At 54.7% G+C, this 16,447-nt stretch overlaps 1 protein-coding gene across 1 annotated transcript; it reads right to left on the minus strand.

The window, feature by feature from the left end:
• Positions 1-7,695: 7,695 nt before the first annotated feature.
• Positions 7,696-8,631, minus strand: LOC309452645 (olfactory receptor 14C36-like; the record flags this gene model as incomplete). The annotated part of the gene is made up of 1 exon (XM_082077288.1): positions 7,696-8,631. One exon carries the CDS (start codon positions 8,629-8,631, stop codon positions 7,696-7,698), a length of 936 nt encoding a protein of 311 aa, XP_081933414.1.
• Between the last annotated feature and the right edge of the window lie 7,816 nt (positions 8,632-16,447).

Below are 16,447 nucleotides of genomic sequence, written 5' to 3' on the forward strand. Positions count from 1 at the left end.
AGCATCTATAGTCCCCCGTAGAGCCCAAATGTCACCAGTGGTGAAAGTGCCCACAGAGCCAGTTACCAGTGGGATCCCTCAGGGACCAGCACTTGGGCCAACACTGTTGAACGTCTCTATTCTCCCCCTGTGTGATGTGACACAGTGAACCTTCAGCTCCTTAGTGGATGGTGCAAAGCTGGGCAGTGGCCTTGGACAACCTCACCTGGGTCACCCTGCCCTGAGCAGGACAGTGAGACAAGACGATGTTCAAACCTGAGTTGCTCTGTGATTCCAGGAATCTTTCCCTTGGAAACGTTTTGGAAGAAGGAAGAGGTGGAGGAACAAGAAAATAAAAATATAGGCAGAGGAGGAGATCTAAAAGGTGTCAAATAAACAGAGCAGTTCTGTGAAGAATGTTTCTCTGCTCAGACTGTTAGCAGGATATCTATAACCAGGTCCCCAAACTCCCTGTTCTGCTCATTGGCCCCTGGGATTTCCAGCACATTTCTTTACATCAGATTCTGCGCTGAAGTTTGCACTGATTGTTACAGCTTCTTCGCAGGAATTGCTTCATGTTTCCTTAGAGAACTGGATGTAAACAGGCACCGGGGAATTTTTAATTAGAGGAAACAAAACAAAACACACAATAGAACTTAATGATGTTTCTCAGTTCTGTGGTTAAATTAAGTAGTTTCCAGTGAGGTCCATTGCCATAACTCAAGAGTTGCCTGTAGGGAGTACGAGAGCAACTGCTGAAAGACTTTACCTGCCTGAAGCTCAAAGCAGAGTGAGAGCAGAGAGGCTCTGAATGAGCCAAGAGTGAGAGCTGAAGAACCTCTGGGGAGCGATGGAAAGTGCAAATGTCCAGACAGGTTCTGAAGAGATGAGTTCAGACACGGTGAGCTGGGTGAGGACAGGTGGAAACTCCTGGATGTCCAGGGGATTAAATACATGTAGTGATAGACAGAGTTCTGGCACTGCAAGCACAGGGAAAGGCCAACGTTTCATCTCCCACAGTCCGTACACATTCCGAAAATTCGTATTTTGGCAGGATAGAAATTCTGCAGACATTTTATTGGAAATACTGAATTATTTCATCTGATGAAAAAAGAGTGTTGGTGTATTTGTTCTTTTTGTTGTTGGTGGTGGTGGTTTGGTTTTTCAGTTTTGAGGGGAGTTCTCAGGTTTTTGGGCTGAGCTCCATGGTCTCACTATAAGCACCCAGTGCAAACCTCGAGAGGCCCCTGTGTACCTGAGGTGTTTGCCTGGGACCGGCAGGTGTCAGACCAGACTGATAGAGCGATGGTGCTTTCATCATTTACAATTAGTATTCAACACTTGTGCATCTAATTAGATAAGTTTCAGGACTGTAGGTGAAGAGGCAGATATGTGAAGAGCACTTAGAAGATGTGATAGAAGAATTTTCCAGTTGATAATAGAGAATCATAGAATTATTTCAGTTGGAAGAGACCCTTAGGAGCATTGAGCCCAACTACAACCTAAATCTAGAACTAAACCGTGTCCCTAAGAACCTCGTCTAAACATCTTGTAAACCCCTGCAGGAATGGTGATGCCACCACTGCCCTGAGCTGCCTGTTCCAATGCCTGACAGCCCTTTCTGGGAAGAATTTATTTCTAATATCCAATCTGAACCTTCCCTGGCACAATTTGAGGCCATTTCCTCTTGTCCTATCACTTGCTACTTGGGAGAAGAGACCAACACCCTCCATGTTCAACCTCCTTTCAGGCAGTTGTCGACAGCGAGAAGGTCTCCCCTCAGCCTCCTGTTCTCCAGGCTGAACCCACCTGTTCCCTCAGCCGCACCTCATCACACTTGTGTTCCAGACCCTCAGCAGGTCTGTCACCTCCTCTGCACTCTCTCTGGTGCCTCATTGTCCTTCTTATGATGAAGGGCCCAAAACTGAACACAGGATTCAAGATGCAACCTCATCAGCACTGAGAACAGTGGCACAATCACGCTAGTCCTGCTGGCCACACCATTCCTGATACAAGCCAGGATGCCAGTGGCCCTTTTGGCCACCTGGGCACACACAGCTCATGTTCAGCTGCTGTCGATCAACACCCCCTGATCCCTTTCCACCAGACAATTTTCCAGCCACTCTTCCCTGAGCCTGGGGTTGTTGTGATCCAAGTGCAGGACCCGGCACTTGGTCTGCTCAAACCTCATACAAATGGCCTCAGCCCAGTGATCCAGCGGGTCCAGATCCCTCTGCATGGTCTTCCCACCCCCTAGCAGATCAACACTCCCACCCAACTTGGTGTCATCTGCAAACTTAATGAGGGTGCACTCGGTCCCCTCATCCACATCATTGATAAAGCTTAAATAGAACTGAGTCAAATACTGAGCCCTGGGGACACCACTTGTGACCGGACGCCAACTGGATTTGGCTCTGTTCACCACAATTCTTTTGGTCCAGCCCTCCATCGCACATACACCCATCCAGGCCACGAGCTGCAGCTTCTCCAGGAGATGCTGTGGGATACGGTGTCAAAGGCTTTACTGCAGAATAAGGACACAGCACCCACAGCCCGTGTGGTGGATTCACTCCCCACGACAGACTTTCCCTCATCTGCTCAGCCACACCTTGTCACAGAAGGAGATCAGGGTGGTCAAGCAGGACCTGCCTTTCATCAAGCCATGCTGATTGGGCCCGATTGCTCGTCTCTTGTGTGTGACCTCACAGTCCTTTCCCAGCCATGTTCCTGCTGTTGGCCAATCCCCTGCAGAGGCAGAAGTGACCTCACAGTGCCCTCCACAGCCATTGGTTCCTACTGGACTATGAATTCCTGAGACACAAGTGACCACATGGCATTGTACCCACCATCAGCTTCCTTGTGGTCCAGTGTGTGAGCAGATAAAACTAAGCTGCTTTCATCAAATTTATCTGATAGATTTCCTATCAAGGGTTTGAGTGGAGAAACGTTCCTCAGAGGAGCTGCTGTATTTACTCTGGGACATTTTATATCTCTGCTTCTGCCTCTGATTTTGTTCTCCTTCCTCTGTCTATTCTGACGTGAAAGAGCTCTCCAAGGAAAAGATTCATGGAATCCTACAATAACACAGGTTGGAAGAGACCCCTAAACACCATCTCTGTCCCACTGACCTTTATGGCTCCCCAAGGAACAGCTGATGGCATTTGTGCTCCCTTGGGTTCATCTCACCATATGCACACACTGGACATGCACATGATGTGTATGTTTACATCTCATCTGGACAATGAAAACATGGACTTTTGACCTAGTATTTCATAGAATCATAGAATGTCCTGAGTTGGAAAGACCCAAAGGATCATTGAGTCCAACTCCTGTCCCTGCACAGGACACCCCACAGGTCACCCCGTGTGTCTGAGGACGTTGTCCAGTCTCTTCTTGAACACTGTCAGGTTTGGGCCGTGACACCTCCCTGGGGAGCCTGTTCAGTGTCCAGCACCTCTGGGGGAAGAGCCTTTTCCTCATGTCCAACCTGACCCTCCCCTGTCTCATCTTCCTGCCATTCCCTTGGGGACTGTCATTTGTCACCACGGAGAACAGATCAGTGCCTTCCCTTCCCTCTCCCCTTGTGAGGAAGCTGTAGCCACCATGAGGTCTCCTTTGAGGATTTTCTTCAGCTCTGATGCTAAGAAACCCCTTGGTTGGCTTTCTGAAGCAGAAAGGAGAAGCCATGAGCTCCAGGCAATGGGAAGGGGGATCCTGTCCCTCACACACAGCTCAGGGCTCTTCCTGGGACCGTGGGATGTGGGTGTGCAAGGCCCAGGGAAGGACAACACTGGGACAACAGCTTCCAGCCTCCCCATGGGGCTGCAAGGAGGCAGCGAGGCCCCAGTGCCATGAGGACAACATGTCTTCTCCCGGGCCTCAGTGGCAGAGACAACTGCCCTGGCCAAGGGGACAGAGACCTGGGTTCTGTGGGTCCATTCCAGCCTTACAGCGCCCTTTGCCATCTCCACCACAGGCTGTTCTACACGGTCCTACCCCTGCCCCTCTTTCCCTGCAGGCTGCAGACACCCATCTCGCTTCCCCACCTGCTCTCACCCCAGCATTTCTGCACCTTCACTGCTGTGTCTGCACCCTCACTGACTGCTCTTTTGAACACAAACCATGGGCTGCATGTTCTCAGGTGGGATGGACATCACAACCCGTCTCTCTTCCTGGGTAAAACCTGTGGGCCCTTGGGCAGAGGTTCTTTCCCAGCCATGTCCCTGCTGCTGGGCTGTCACCTCCAGCCACAGAACTGACCCCACTCTCCCCTTCACAGCCACATGATTCCACCTGGATTATGAGTGTCTGAGACTCAGCTGACCTCATAATACCGAACCCATCCATCCTCCTCCCCATAGCCCGCGGCCTGACCAGGTATTAGTGTGCTTGTTGTATCAAATTAAACAAATGTATTTCCCTCTAAATGTTTGAGTGGAGTAAGTTTCTTTGCAGTAACTGTTGTTTTTATGTTGACATCATTTCTATCTCCTCTTCTGCCTCTTTTTTTTTTTTTTTTCTTTTCTGCAGATATTCTATATTCAAACACATGTCCAGGGGAAAGATTCGTTGAATCATAGTTGGTTCACAAGTCTCTTTCTTGTCCTTCAAGTGCCTGCAGATGGCTGCAGGAGGACTTGTCCCATCACCTTCCCAGGGACAGACACAACCTGACCAGCCTGTGCTTCTCCCCATTCCCCTTCCTGCCTTTCTTGAAGATGGGTTTGACGGATGCCAGGACCTCCTTGATTGCACTGTCTTTTTGAAAACACAATCCAGAATCACAGGGCAACTGAGGTGAATCTCACTGGGTCAGTGGGGTTTGTTCCCAGAGTCACACACACAAATGTCAGGGTTGTGCCAGGTGTCCATAACTGAGTTGACTTTGTGTATTCTCATCTGAGGCAGAATCATAGAATACTCTGATAAGAAGACAGCCTTGGGATCATTGAGTCCAACCATAGCCCAGCTCTCGCACTAAACCATGTCCCTGAGAACCTTGTCTAAAGACCTTTAAACCCCTGCAGGGGTGGTGACTCCCCCACTGCCCTGGGCAGCCTGTTCCAATGCCTGACAACCCTTTCCAGGAAATATTTTTTCCTAATATCCAATCTAAACCTCCCCTGGTGCAAGTTGTGGCCAACTCCTCTTGTCCTATCATTTGCTACTTGGGAGAAGAGACCAAGACTCACCATATTGGAACCTCCTGTCAGGCAGTTGTGGACAGTGATAAGGTCTCCCCTCAGCTCCTGTTCTCCAGGCTGAACAGCCCCAGCTCCCTCAACCGCTCCTTATCACACTTGTGCTTCAGACCCTGACCAGCTTTGTCGCCTCCTCTGCACTCTCTCTCGTACCTCAATGTCCTTCTTGAGATGAGGGGCCCCAAACTGAACACAGGATTCAAGGTGCGGCCTCAGCAGTGCCGAGCTCAGTGGCACAATCACTTCTCTAGTCCTGCTGGCCACACTATTCCTGATACAAGCCAGAATGCTGGTGGCCTTTTTGGCCACCTGGAAACATTCTGGCTCATATTCAGCCAGCTATCGATCAACACTCGCACATCCCTTTCCACCAGGCAGCTTTACAGCCACTCCTCCCTGAGCCTCTAGCGCTGCCTGGGGTTGTTGTGACCCAAGTGTAGGACCCAGCACTTGGCTTTGTTAAGCCTCAGACAATAGGCCTCAGCCCCATGATCCAGCATGTCCAGGTCCTTAGGCATGGCCATCCTCATGTCCCACGTCATGAGGAATGGACATGGGGACCTCAGTTCAAGGCAGCACATCCTAGTGCTGCATTCAGGCCTTCATGGAACCTGCAGGAATAGCTGATGGTGTTTGTCCTGAGTCGGGTTCATCTTATGTACATGATACGCATGTGCATATCTCATCCATACAGTGGAAACATTGGCTTCTGACTTACTGATTCAGTGTCCTTGTGTTGAGGGATGAACAACCTCTCTCAGCTGGGGTGAAGGGCCACTGCAGGAAAAGGTGGTTATGAAGGGATGGTCTGTGGTGACTGTGCTGGGACAACTTCCCCAGGTTGTCCCATGACCATGGGCACAGCCCAGCCCCTGCTCTGCTGGTGCTTCAGGGCTCTCCCAGGAGGCCTGGCTGGGAGAGGACACTGCTGTGTGCCAGCCCTGCACACTCACACACTTCAGCCGTTCACTGGTATTTTCTTCTCTGGGGCATTTGCCAGTTTACCCTCCCACCCCCTCCTGAATTGTGCCACCCCCCTGCCCTCTCCCCAGCCGAGCCCGGCAGAACAGCCACACTGGAACTGGAACTGGTCCCACAGCAGTGGGGACCAGTGCGAATGAAGGACAGTGAGAATGTTCATCCAGCCAGCAAGCTGAGTGGGTCTCCAGCACAGGCAGCTTGCAGACCCAGGTCCAGACTGGCTCCCCAGGACAGCGTGAGGCATTTGGCCCTGGGGATCCTGAGGAAGGTCCTGCGGCCACAGTGCCGGGGCCACCTGCCCCAAGCTGCCACCTGCAGCAAAGGGTTTCTCTTTCCACATCTTTCCTGTACACATACAGTGCCCCAATCTTCTCCTGGAACATCCCGTCTCCCCACAGACCCCTTTCCCAAGAGACCTGAGCTATGCTGACCTGGCCAGCTGTTCCTGCCCTCCTTCCCATGCTCCATACAGCTCCGACCTGGCGGTGCTGCTCTGCAGAGCAAGTGGGCTGTGGTGCCCAGGGCCATAGGGTGAGTCCGCAGGCTCATGCTGGTCAGGGTGGGAGGAAGACCCAGCTCAGGGTGGCTCCTGCTCACTCCCCCTCAGCACACAGACATGGCTCCTGCAGCCCCAGAGATCCCAGAGAGAGGATCTGGGAAAACAAGTCAGTTTACACACAGTTATACACACAAATAAAAGTTATACACACAGAGAGTACAGCTCCTTATATACACAAAGACTATGGGACACACCAGACAGGTAGATATGGACACAGCCATAAGAAGACATAATTTTGCTTGTGGATAGCATTAATACAAGCAAGAAAAACAAACACCGAAGAGAAAAAAAAACAAAAACACACAAAAAAAACCCACACAAAAGCTACAGAACTCAGGTTGAACTAGTAATGCATTATATTACAAGTGACATGCAGAAGCAGGAGCATTACAGCTTTTGAAAAGTGAGCAGTCATCACTTTCCTTATAGACTCCTTGAGTTCCCTGTTCCTCATGATGTAGATGAGGGGGTTCACTGCTGCTCCAAGGCAGATCATTGAAAGTCCTTTACCATCTCCAGGAACACTGGGCACCCACAGATGGACACTCAAACCAGCACCATGACGTAACATGGTGCCCCATGTCCTCCCCTGAGCCATGAAAAACACAAGTACGGCAGCATGGCCTTGTGGGGTAAATTTATCCAGGCTGACCACAGCTTTGGAAGAAGAGCCCGAGCTCCAAATACTGAGACTGAGGAAATCCCCTTTTGTGGGGTGTTTCAAAAAGATGGCCCCAATTTCAGAAATACAGTGATTTTAAAATTGGTCCACACATGTATTACAGAGATGTGACACAGGACACCAGCTGTACCAGGGTCCCAGAAACAGGTAGACAGGCCTCTGAGTCACTGCTCTGGAGAAGTGTCGTGGGTGAAGAAATTCCTTGACAAACATGGTTATCACAGATGAAATGCTCAATGCACAGGAGGTTTCTGAGATGAACTGGAAATCACTTCTGAAGTGACATGGGTAACTTATTGCTGCTGACAGAAAAATGACCGAATCAGCTTCTTCAGTGCCACTTTGAGTTCCTGGTTCCTCATGCTGTAGATGAGGGGGTTCACTGCTGGAGGCACCACTGAGTACAGAACTGACACCACCAGGTCCAGGGATGGGGAGGAGATGGAGGGGGGCTTCAGACAGGCAAACATGACAGTGCTGACAAACAGGGAGACCACGGCCAGGTGAGGGAGGCAGGTGGAAAAGGCTTTGTGCCGTCCCTGCTCAGAGGGGATCCTCAGCACGGCCCTCAAGATCTGCACATAGGACACCACAATGAACACAAAACACCCAAATCCTAAACAGACACTAACCACAATAAGCCCAATTTCCCTGAGGTAGGAGTGTGAGCAGGAGAGCTTGAGGATCTGGGGGATTTCACAGAAAAACTGGCCAAGGGCATTGCCCTTGCACAGGGGCAGTGAAAATGTATTGGCCGTGTGCAGCAGAGCATTGAGAAACCCAGTGGCCCAGGCAGCTGCTGCCATGTGGACACAAGCTCTGCTGCCCAGGAGGGTCCCGTAGTGCAGGGGTTTGCAGATGGCAACGTAGCGGTCGTACGACATGACTGTGAGCATACAATATTCTGCTGTAATCAAGAATGCAAATGAAAAGACCTGTGCAGCACAACCCGAGTATGATATGGCCCTGGTATCCCACAGAGAGTTGGCCATGGTTCTGGGGACAGTGGTGGAGATGGACCCCAGGTCAATGAGAGCAAGGTTGAGCAGGAAGAAGTACATGGGGGTGTGGAGGTGCTGGTCCCAGGCTATGGTGGTGATGATGAGGCCGTTGCCCAGGAGGGCAGCCAGGTAGATGCCCAGGAAGAGCCAGAAGTGCAAGAGCTGCAGCTCCCATGTGTCTGTGAATGGCAGGAGGAGGAACTGGGTGATGGAGCTGCTGTTGGACATTGGTTGCCTGTGGGCAAGAGGACCTGTGCAAGGAGGAAAAGGCAGTGACAAGTTACAGGAGATTTCTCTGGGGAAAATATCATGTTGTTTCTCATGGAAAACCCCCTCCCTGATGGAGGGATGTTTCAGCTCATTCTCTCTTTCTACCAAGTGAGAAAAGCAGTTCATTACAGTTTAAAATGCAGCTTGGGCATCTAGTTTCCATGAACACAGCTCTGGGGCAAGACCCCCTGAGTTGTGTCAGAACAAAAACTGACCCACAACCCCAACCCCAGAGAGCAAGAGCAACAGGGGCAGGTGGAGAATCAGAGAAGGACACTGCAGTGCTACCAGAAAATAAAGCAAGGACAGAAAGGCAGATGGGCATGCTGTGGAACCTTCTCCTGACCCGGCTGTGCTGCTGCCACTCACATAATGACACTGGAGAGCAAGTACTTTTAGCACATTTTTGTGTACCCCATTCCAGGAACCCTTCACCTGGAGGTCCAGCTGCTGAGGTGGAGACTCGTGACCTGGACCCCATGGCTTTGGGGCAGAGGGTCTGCTGGGGAGGAGAGGAGACCAGGGGTTGCACTGGGAAATGTGTCTGCACTGCAGGGGATGGCAGGGGGGTCCTGAATCCCCTCCCCAGCATTTCTGGTCCACCTCCTTCTCCCTGCCCATGTCTGTGCTGCCTGCAGCTGTGTCTCTGTCCCTGGGTCTGCTCCCTGTCAGTGTCACAGACCCTGTCCCACCCACTGTGTGCTCAGCTCTGTCCTGCTCACACCTCCTGGCACTGCCCAGGGGCAGCTCTGTGTGTGCAGGGGCTCAGGAGCAGCTCAGACAAGTCCTAACGAGACCTGCGGTCTCAGTGTCTGCTCCAATGAGAGAAATAAATCCCCATCTCCACTGCACACCCAGACGAGCAAGAGTGGAAAACTGAAAGCACAGACTCCTTCCCTTGCAGCTGTTGCTGTCTCGATGTCGTTGGTCAGAAGGACCCTCTGCCATGTCTGTGGGGGGATCTGGAGCTCTGAGCAGCCCTGACCCACACAGCCCCCTTCAACCCCACAAGCTCCCTGCCTGCCCTGCCGGGGGTCACTCCTTCCCCTCACAGCTGCTGCCATGGGATCTCCCGGGCAGGCTGAGCGCTGACCCTGGCAGGCGGCAGAGTCCCTGCCCGGCACAGCCCTGGGGTGCAGGGACCCTGCTCTGCAGGACAGCCCTGGACACCCCTGGGTGCTCACCCTGCAATCACCCTCAGCAGAAGCTGCCATCTTGCCCTGTTCCTCTGACAGTGCAGCAGCGAAGCGCTGGTCTGGACCATGTTCTTGTCCTCTACATGAGAAAAACTGTGAGAGAGACCTGACAGACCCTGTAAATTGTGGGATGTATCATCTTTAGGAGATCCCCCAAGAAATGCAGCTGCATTGTCCTACAGCCAGAGACTTACCGTGTTAGAACTGTGAAGATTTGTCTCTCAGTGAGCCCTCAGCAACCAACCCCCCACATTGCCTTTCCCCTCTCTGTGCCTGGCTCCTGTGCCCTCAGTGCTGCAGGCAGAGCCCTCAGCCCTGCTGCGTGTGCAGAGGAGCTGCTCCTGGGCAGAGCTGTCTCTCTGCAGCGCTGCCACTTGCCATGAGCTCCCTGTGTCCCAGGAGCCCAGCCCAGCTCAGCAGCACAGGAGCAGCCCATGATGTCCCTTTCTCTGTCCCCTCTGGACTCCTCCAGGTGTCCCTGGGGCTCTAGGAGCACATCCTTTCAAACAACCTCAATTAATCAGTGATGTTGATTCTCTCTCCTCTTCAGAGACACATCATTGTCGTCTTTGTATTAAACAATGAATTACTATGAGAATCAACTTTTCTTGTCCCATCATTAGACAGGACACCAGGAAGATTACAGCAAAGGATCTAATTCCTCCAAGCTGAAGGAGGAATATCTTCAGTTGAATGAGTTCATGCATTTTATCCTGGTTTTATACTCCTAGGTCTAGAGAGACATTCACCAATCTTTGGCCATGTCATGTCTGTGCTCTGATTCAAAGCCTTTGCACACATGGGCTCTTGGACACTTGGTACCAGGTTTCCTTGTGGCAGGTCAGAGCTGGGCTGGTGCCACAGCTGGGGTGGTTCAGCCCAGATGTGAGGAAATGTCCTCAGCCAGGGACCTGACTGGGGAGCTGGAGCTGTCAGTGCTGCAGACAGAGCTGTGACACGGATGGAATGAACTGCCAGGCAGGGTGGCAGAAGTGAGTTCATCTGCTCTGCAAGGACAGCAGCCGCCAAGCACAGCAACAGTCCAGATCAAAACTCAGCCCAGACCTGTAAGGCAATTCAAGGGCCCCATAATGAGCTGTTACTACTGCAGGAACAGTTAAACGAGAAACAAAGTCACTGTGTGGCCACTGATGCATTTAATAAGGGAAAGCAGCGATATTCTGTGTCTCTTGCCCTCCTGCAGGTAAATAATGGAAAGTGGCTCAGTGATCCCCTCTGCCAGTTCCCTCAGAACCCTCGGGTGTATCCCATCTGGCCCCACAGACTTGTGGGTTTCCAAGTGGTGTAGCAGGTTGCCAACCATTTCCCCTTGGATCATTGGGGCTTCACTCTGCTCCCCATGTCTGTCTTCTGCTTCCAGGGGCCGGGTACCTGGAGCACAACTGTTCTGACTGTTAAAGACTGAGGTGAAGAAGGCATTTAGTACCTCAGCCTTTCCACCTTTTTCACCCCCCACCACCTGGCTTCCTCCTTTTGTGCTCTGCCCGCTCGAACAGTTTGTCACTTGGTTATATGGTCAGTTTATCCTCAAGCCACTGAGAGCTTCTGTAAGCGGTGAGACAGCACACAAAGCCCATCCCCTTTGCTGCCCACCCTTGGAGTTCCCTAGAAATCTCTACAAACCCACTAAAGGAGCAGCTTCACTGCTGTTCAGATCAGCCAGCCAGGGGACATGAGGGCAAAGGGGGACCTGGAGACACCTGAGAGCACCCAGGTGCCCAGGGCTGAACTGGCCTGTTCCTCCCAACGGGACATGCTGTCCCTCGCTCCCCAGGCGCAGGGTCACAGTGGGGCCCTTTGTGACCTCACTTGGTGACACCCACTGCCCTGCCTGTGCTCAGCGCAGCCGTGGGCCCAGCCCACACTGTCCGGCAGGACGGTGACGAGACAGGGTGCGAGCACGGAGCTGGCGAGAGCCCCCGAGCGTAGCCCACGTCTTTCGTTGAGTTTGAGATTTAGAGAATCTTTTTGGTTGGAAGCGAACCTTTAAGATCACCAGTCCAACCACACCCTCACTTTAGCTGCCCCTGGCAGACTCCCCTCTGCCCCCGGCAGCCTTGTGCTGAGGACTCCCCAAGTGCAGCCCACGTCTTTCCCGGCTGCCCTTGGCAGACTCGTGGTGTTTCACCAAGTCTTCCCCATTCCTCACCCATACCTCTTTCCCCAAACCCACGAGATGACAGACAAACACCTCACCTGCCCCGTGGTGGCCCTGGAGGAGGACAGGGCTCCCCAGGAGAGCAGCTCTCCAGCAGAGCCCCAGGAGCTGTGCATGGCCCAGGACCTGGAGATGGGTGAGTGAGGGGCCCTGATTGTTTGGGCAGGGCGGGGGCCAGCGAGCACTCCCTGCTCAACACCAGGACCACGTTTCCCTGCACGCTGGCAGGGGGGTTCCACAGGTGTTGGCCGTGATGCTGCCTGAAGCCCAGAGCTGCTCGGAGCTGGGAGCCGGCCCCAGCACAGCCTGTGCTGGCAGAGGGGACCCAGCTCCTGCTGCAGGGCACGGGCAGCGAGAGGCAGCTGGGTGGGCAGGAGGCAGCCGTGCTGCGGGACGGGGACCTTTCCTGCCCGTCTGAAGCGAGTTCCTCACCCGCTGCACTGGGCACTTTCCCCGTCCTGCCTGGCTCCAGCATCGCAGCCCGTCTGCCGGGCACCCTGCAGCCCTGACATGCACGGGGAGACTGTGCCGGGGCAGCAGGCGTGCGGCTGGACGGGGGGCAGAGCTCCTTCTGCTCTGTCCTGCCTGCAAACCTCTCTGCAGCCCTCCCTGCTCTCCCCCTTTATTAGATGCCGATGCATTACCTGTGAATGGACTTCTAAGGGGATACATGGACTCCATCGTGTCCTTTCTCAGCAGCCCAGAAAAGGTAACCGCGGCCGCTTTAAAGGTGGCTGTGCTGGCATCTGCTGGCAGGGGCTCTGCTGTGGAGTGCTGGAGGGTGCTGGCTGGGCAGAGCTGCTGCTCCCAGGTCTCTAATGGGCACTGCACCCCCATGCTGCGGTGCCGCTGATCGCGTGTCCCCATCTCACGCTCCCTGTTTGCCTCTCTGCTCCCCGGCTGCCAGGAGGAGAGCCACAAGATTGGGTTTCTTATGGACATCCGTGACCTGTGCGACACCAGCAGGCGCCACTGCTCGCCAAGGGGCCTGGATGTCTTCTGCCGGAGATACAAGCTGGCAGAGAATATCGAGGTGAGGGGATACCCGGCGGCTCTGGGGAAGGGGTCGAGGACTGCGGCACCGGCACCCTGTGAGGACAGCGTTGGGCAGGGCCGGGGGCTGGTGGCGCTGGGTGCTGGCAGCTGCAGGTCCCATCCCGGCTGTGCTCTGCAGGTGCTGCTGGAAGAGGAGCCCAGGGACCAACTGCGCACGGCGCTGCGGCAGATCGCCATGCGTGCCATTGCCGAACTGAGGTACCTGCCCATCCCTCTCGGGGCCGCCTGCATGAGGCCTCGAGGCGCTGCTCCAGGTACTAGCGTGCAGCTGGCTGCTCTCTCTCTTTGCAGCGCAGTGGAGAGGGTGCTGGAGGGCAAGGAGACAAGGCTGCTCCAAGCCTGCTTCTCCAGTGTCTTCGCGCTTCCACCAGAAGTGGAGGACATGGACCGTTACCTCTACTTAGAAGTAAGTGCTGTGTGAGCTACAGGAGCCCCCGGTCCCTCTGTCTGCTCCCCAACCACCCCGTGCCACGATAGAACCAGAGATCCAAGGCAGGGCAGGGTCTCAGGTCTGCTGTCCCACCCTCATCCCTTCGTCCCCTGCCTGTGGGCCTGGCCATGTCCAGTTTCACAGGCTGCTCTGCCCAGAGCAGATTGTTTGCCCCTGGGTCTCTCCCGGGCACAGTGCAGCAGTGCGGGAGTCGTCCCTCGGTGCTGTGAGTTCACATCAGTCTCCTGGGAGTAAGAGGGGTGGCAGGAAACATGACCACAACCCGTTGTGTTCTTGCAGACCATGCGGTCCATGGACAACATGCTGCAGGCGTTGCTTCTCAACTCTCGTGCCTCCAGAGTCAGTGACCTGCTGCACAATATCTTCCAGGTCTGGGTGTGCAAAGTCTGGGCTTCACAAGGGCTGTTCCTCACCCTGGGGACGGGTGTCCGCTCTGGAGGTGACAGTCCCACCCCGTGCCGTGCAGAGAGCGCTGCCGGGAGGGTGCCCACCTCCCCGGGGAGCCAGGGGCTGCCCTCCAGGCTCTTCCGCAGCACAGTGGCCGCAGAGGGTGGCATCTGCCTTCCTGCCTGGCCACAGGGCTGGCCTGGGGCGTGTGCCCCAAGCCTGCCAGGGACCCCAGGGCAAGAGCCTCGCTACAGGCTTTGGTCGAGTCCTGGGGAACCCTTAATGGAGTGGGCCAGTCCAGCACAAGAGTTGAGCAGTGCTGCTTCTGCTAGAGTGGTGGCGGCTCCCAGTGCTCACCAGCAGCTTCTCTCTTCCCAGATGCTCTTGACTTTGAGCAGCTCCGAGAGAGAACATGTGCGGCAGAGGGCCGCGGGGAGGATTGAGGGGCTGAGCTTCGTGTTGGCTGAGAATCCCACACTGGGGGTAAGGAGCCAGGCACCCTCCGGCCAGACCGTCTGCCCATCCCTGCACCCCAGAGCAGCCTGCAGCTCTCCCCACGCGGGGCTGTTGCCCACCCAGCTGCTTTGGGAGCTGTGACCGGCATGGCCCTGGACAGTCCTGCCTGCCCACGGAGCCCTGGACACGCGCTTGGGTTCAGGGCTTTGGCACAGCCGCCTGCCCTCAACCCTCCTGCTGTTCTGTCTCCCTCGCCCAGGCCTGGTGCCGCTCTAGGACAGACATACACGGCCCTGTCAGCTATAGAGACATCCAGATCCCTGAGCTGGGACAGCTGCTGGGGCATCTCCTCCTTTTCCAACATTCCTGGGAAGAGGCAAGAACTCTGGCTCGAGATGCAGTGCAGCACCTTTCTGTCTTCTTGGCTGGACAAAACAGTAAGAGAAGTTGTGTTGGGCTCAATTCCTCTACACACAGACATCTCCCGATGGGTCTGCTCCTGTTCCGCACCTCCTTTGTCCTTCCCAGCTGCTTCCCGTAGCATCCCAGCTGCCATTTGCTGCAGCAGCTGAGCGCTCTCCCAAAGTCTGGGATCTGTTCTCTGCTGCTCTCCTTCCTCCCTCCTTTCGGGATCCTGAAGCCCGCTGTTCTGTGGTTCCCAGACCCAAACATACGGCTGATTGCCATGACCCAAAGCCATGGTTTTCCTGCCAGTGAAGAGCAGGTCTATCTCTGAGTCCTCCTGGCTAGAGCTTCCAGTGCTTGTAGCAAGAAGCTGTTCCTGATGCCCTCCAGAATTCTCCTTGCCCACTTACGCCCTGCCATCACGAGGGCAGATCTCGGGGTGCTTTGGGAAGCTTGCTGACAAAGCTGCTGTGCTTTACTGAGTTCTCTCTGTTTCCCTGCTGTTCAGACAGGAGGAATCAAGCACGACAGCCCCACTTGGAAGCTCCCGACAGCTCCTCTGAGGATTGGCTAAAACCCGACGTCATGGTAAAGAGCTCCTGCTGGCACTCTTGTTGGTGGCACCAGCAGGGGACTCGTGTGAACAAAGGCCTCCACAATCAGGGGGCTGGCGTGGCCTCCCTGTCCCTGCTGAGAGGGTTCCTGCTGTCCCCAAGCAGGGACGATGCGAGGGCTGCTCTCCAGTGTCCCAGCAGCAGCCCCAGTCCTGCTGGCCACCAGCAACCCCTGGTTCACGGCAGGGCCAGCAGCCTGTGCCCAGGACCCCAACCCTCCTCCCTCTCCCCGGGCCTCTCTTCTCCTCCTCCCCAGCAGTCACTGCTGCCCCTGCTGCCAGCTTTGCTGCAGGCACTGCCGCAGCACCGCCGGGTGGCTCTGCAGGGCTGCTGGCACTGCCCGGCTACGCAGCAGCACCGGGGCACTCGGTGTGACTTGGCTTTGCTGCCTCCCTTCCTCCCTTAGCTCTTTACAGAATACCTCCAGCCTTCCGAGAAAACAGACATAGTCCTGGTGTTCATCGAGGCCATGAGCGACTCCAGCACCTTTGGCAAGGAGGCGGCCAGAAACATGCTGGACATGGTCAAGAGAGACTGCGATTTCTGGCTGGTGGATGTAAGTGGCCTTTGGCTGGATTGTCCTGCCCTTCGGCCCTGTCAGGCCTTGTTCCTCCTTCCATCCATCTCTTCCTCTCAAATCCCAGTAAAATGAAGCCACATGAAGGTGGCAGAGAGGGATGGCAAGGAAAGCTGAGGAAATGGCTGCACTCCAGTGGCAGCACCATCCTCACCTGTGTCTCCTCCAGGTGCCAAAGATCACGAGCTGCATCTATAAAACCCTGGAGTGCATCAGCATGGCACCAGCCCAGCAGAGTGTTGAGACCCTAATTGTCCCCCTGGCTGACAAGTGCCCTGGGGAGGTGGTGTCGACGCTGCTGACAATCGCACCACCAGGAGACAGGTACCGGCCCCAAAAGCCATGAGGCCTTGTTCCCTGTGGGGAAAGGGGCCCGGAGACACCCTGGCTGCCAGCACCAAGGAATCCTGCAGGACACCCCCGAGGAGCAGGACCCTCCATCCCACCACGCTT

Source organism: Streptopelia decaocto (genome assembly GCF_964273445.1).
Source record: "Streptopelia decaocto genome assembly, contig: HAP1_SCAFFOLD_50, whole genome shotgun sequence".
In the NCBI taxonomy this organism is placed as follows: domain Eukaryota; kingdom Metazoa; phylum Chordata; class Aves; order Columbiformes; family Columbidae; genus Streptopelia; species Streptopelia decaocto.